Source organism: Buceros rhinoceros, unplaced genomic scaffold (genome assembly GCF_000710305.1).
Source record: "Buceros rhinoceros silvestris isolate BGI_N320 unplaced genomic scaffold, ASM71030v1 scaffold15642, whole genome shotgun sequence".
In the NCBI taxonomy this organism is placed as follows: domain Eukaryota; kingdom Metazoa; phylum Chordata; class Aves; order Bucerotiformes; family Bucerotidae; genus Buceros; species Buceros rhinoceros.
In genome coordinates this window covers 17,341-17,569 of record NW_010398449.1, presented here as the reverse complement: position 1 = coordinate 17,569, position 229 = coordinate 17,341, and the positions used below count along the sequence as shown (strand labels likewise).

General features: G+C 53.7%; 1 protein-coding gene across 1 annotated transcript in view; it reads right to left on the bottom strand.

The window, feature by feature from the left end:
- LOC104488999 (C-C chemokine receptor type 8-like) overlaps positions 1 to 229 on the bottom strand; it is a 6,468-nt gene that overhangs the window by 879 nt on the left and 5,360 nt on the right. The window contains exon 4 of the mRNA XM_010131112.1: positions 10 to 209. Coding sequence (XP_010129414.1) covers positions 10 to 209 — 200 coding nt within the window. The remainder of the gene's footprint in view (positions 1 to 9; positions 210 to 229) is intronic.

Below are 229 nucleotides of genomic sequence, written 5' to 3'. Positions count from 1 at the left end.
GCCCCCCAGCCACAGGATTAAACTGACGAAGGTGCCGCAAGAGGCTGTCCGTATCCTCACGGCATAGACGGCGTGGACAATCGCTATATACCTGTCGATGCTCATGAGGGTTATGAAGAAAATACTGCTATAGAACCCCGTGTAATAAATGCCGGCCATTACCTTGCACGTGGTGTTGCCAAAGACCCACTGGTCTGCAGCGTAGTAGGCTTGGAAAGGGAGCGGCACG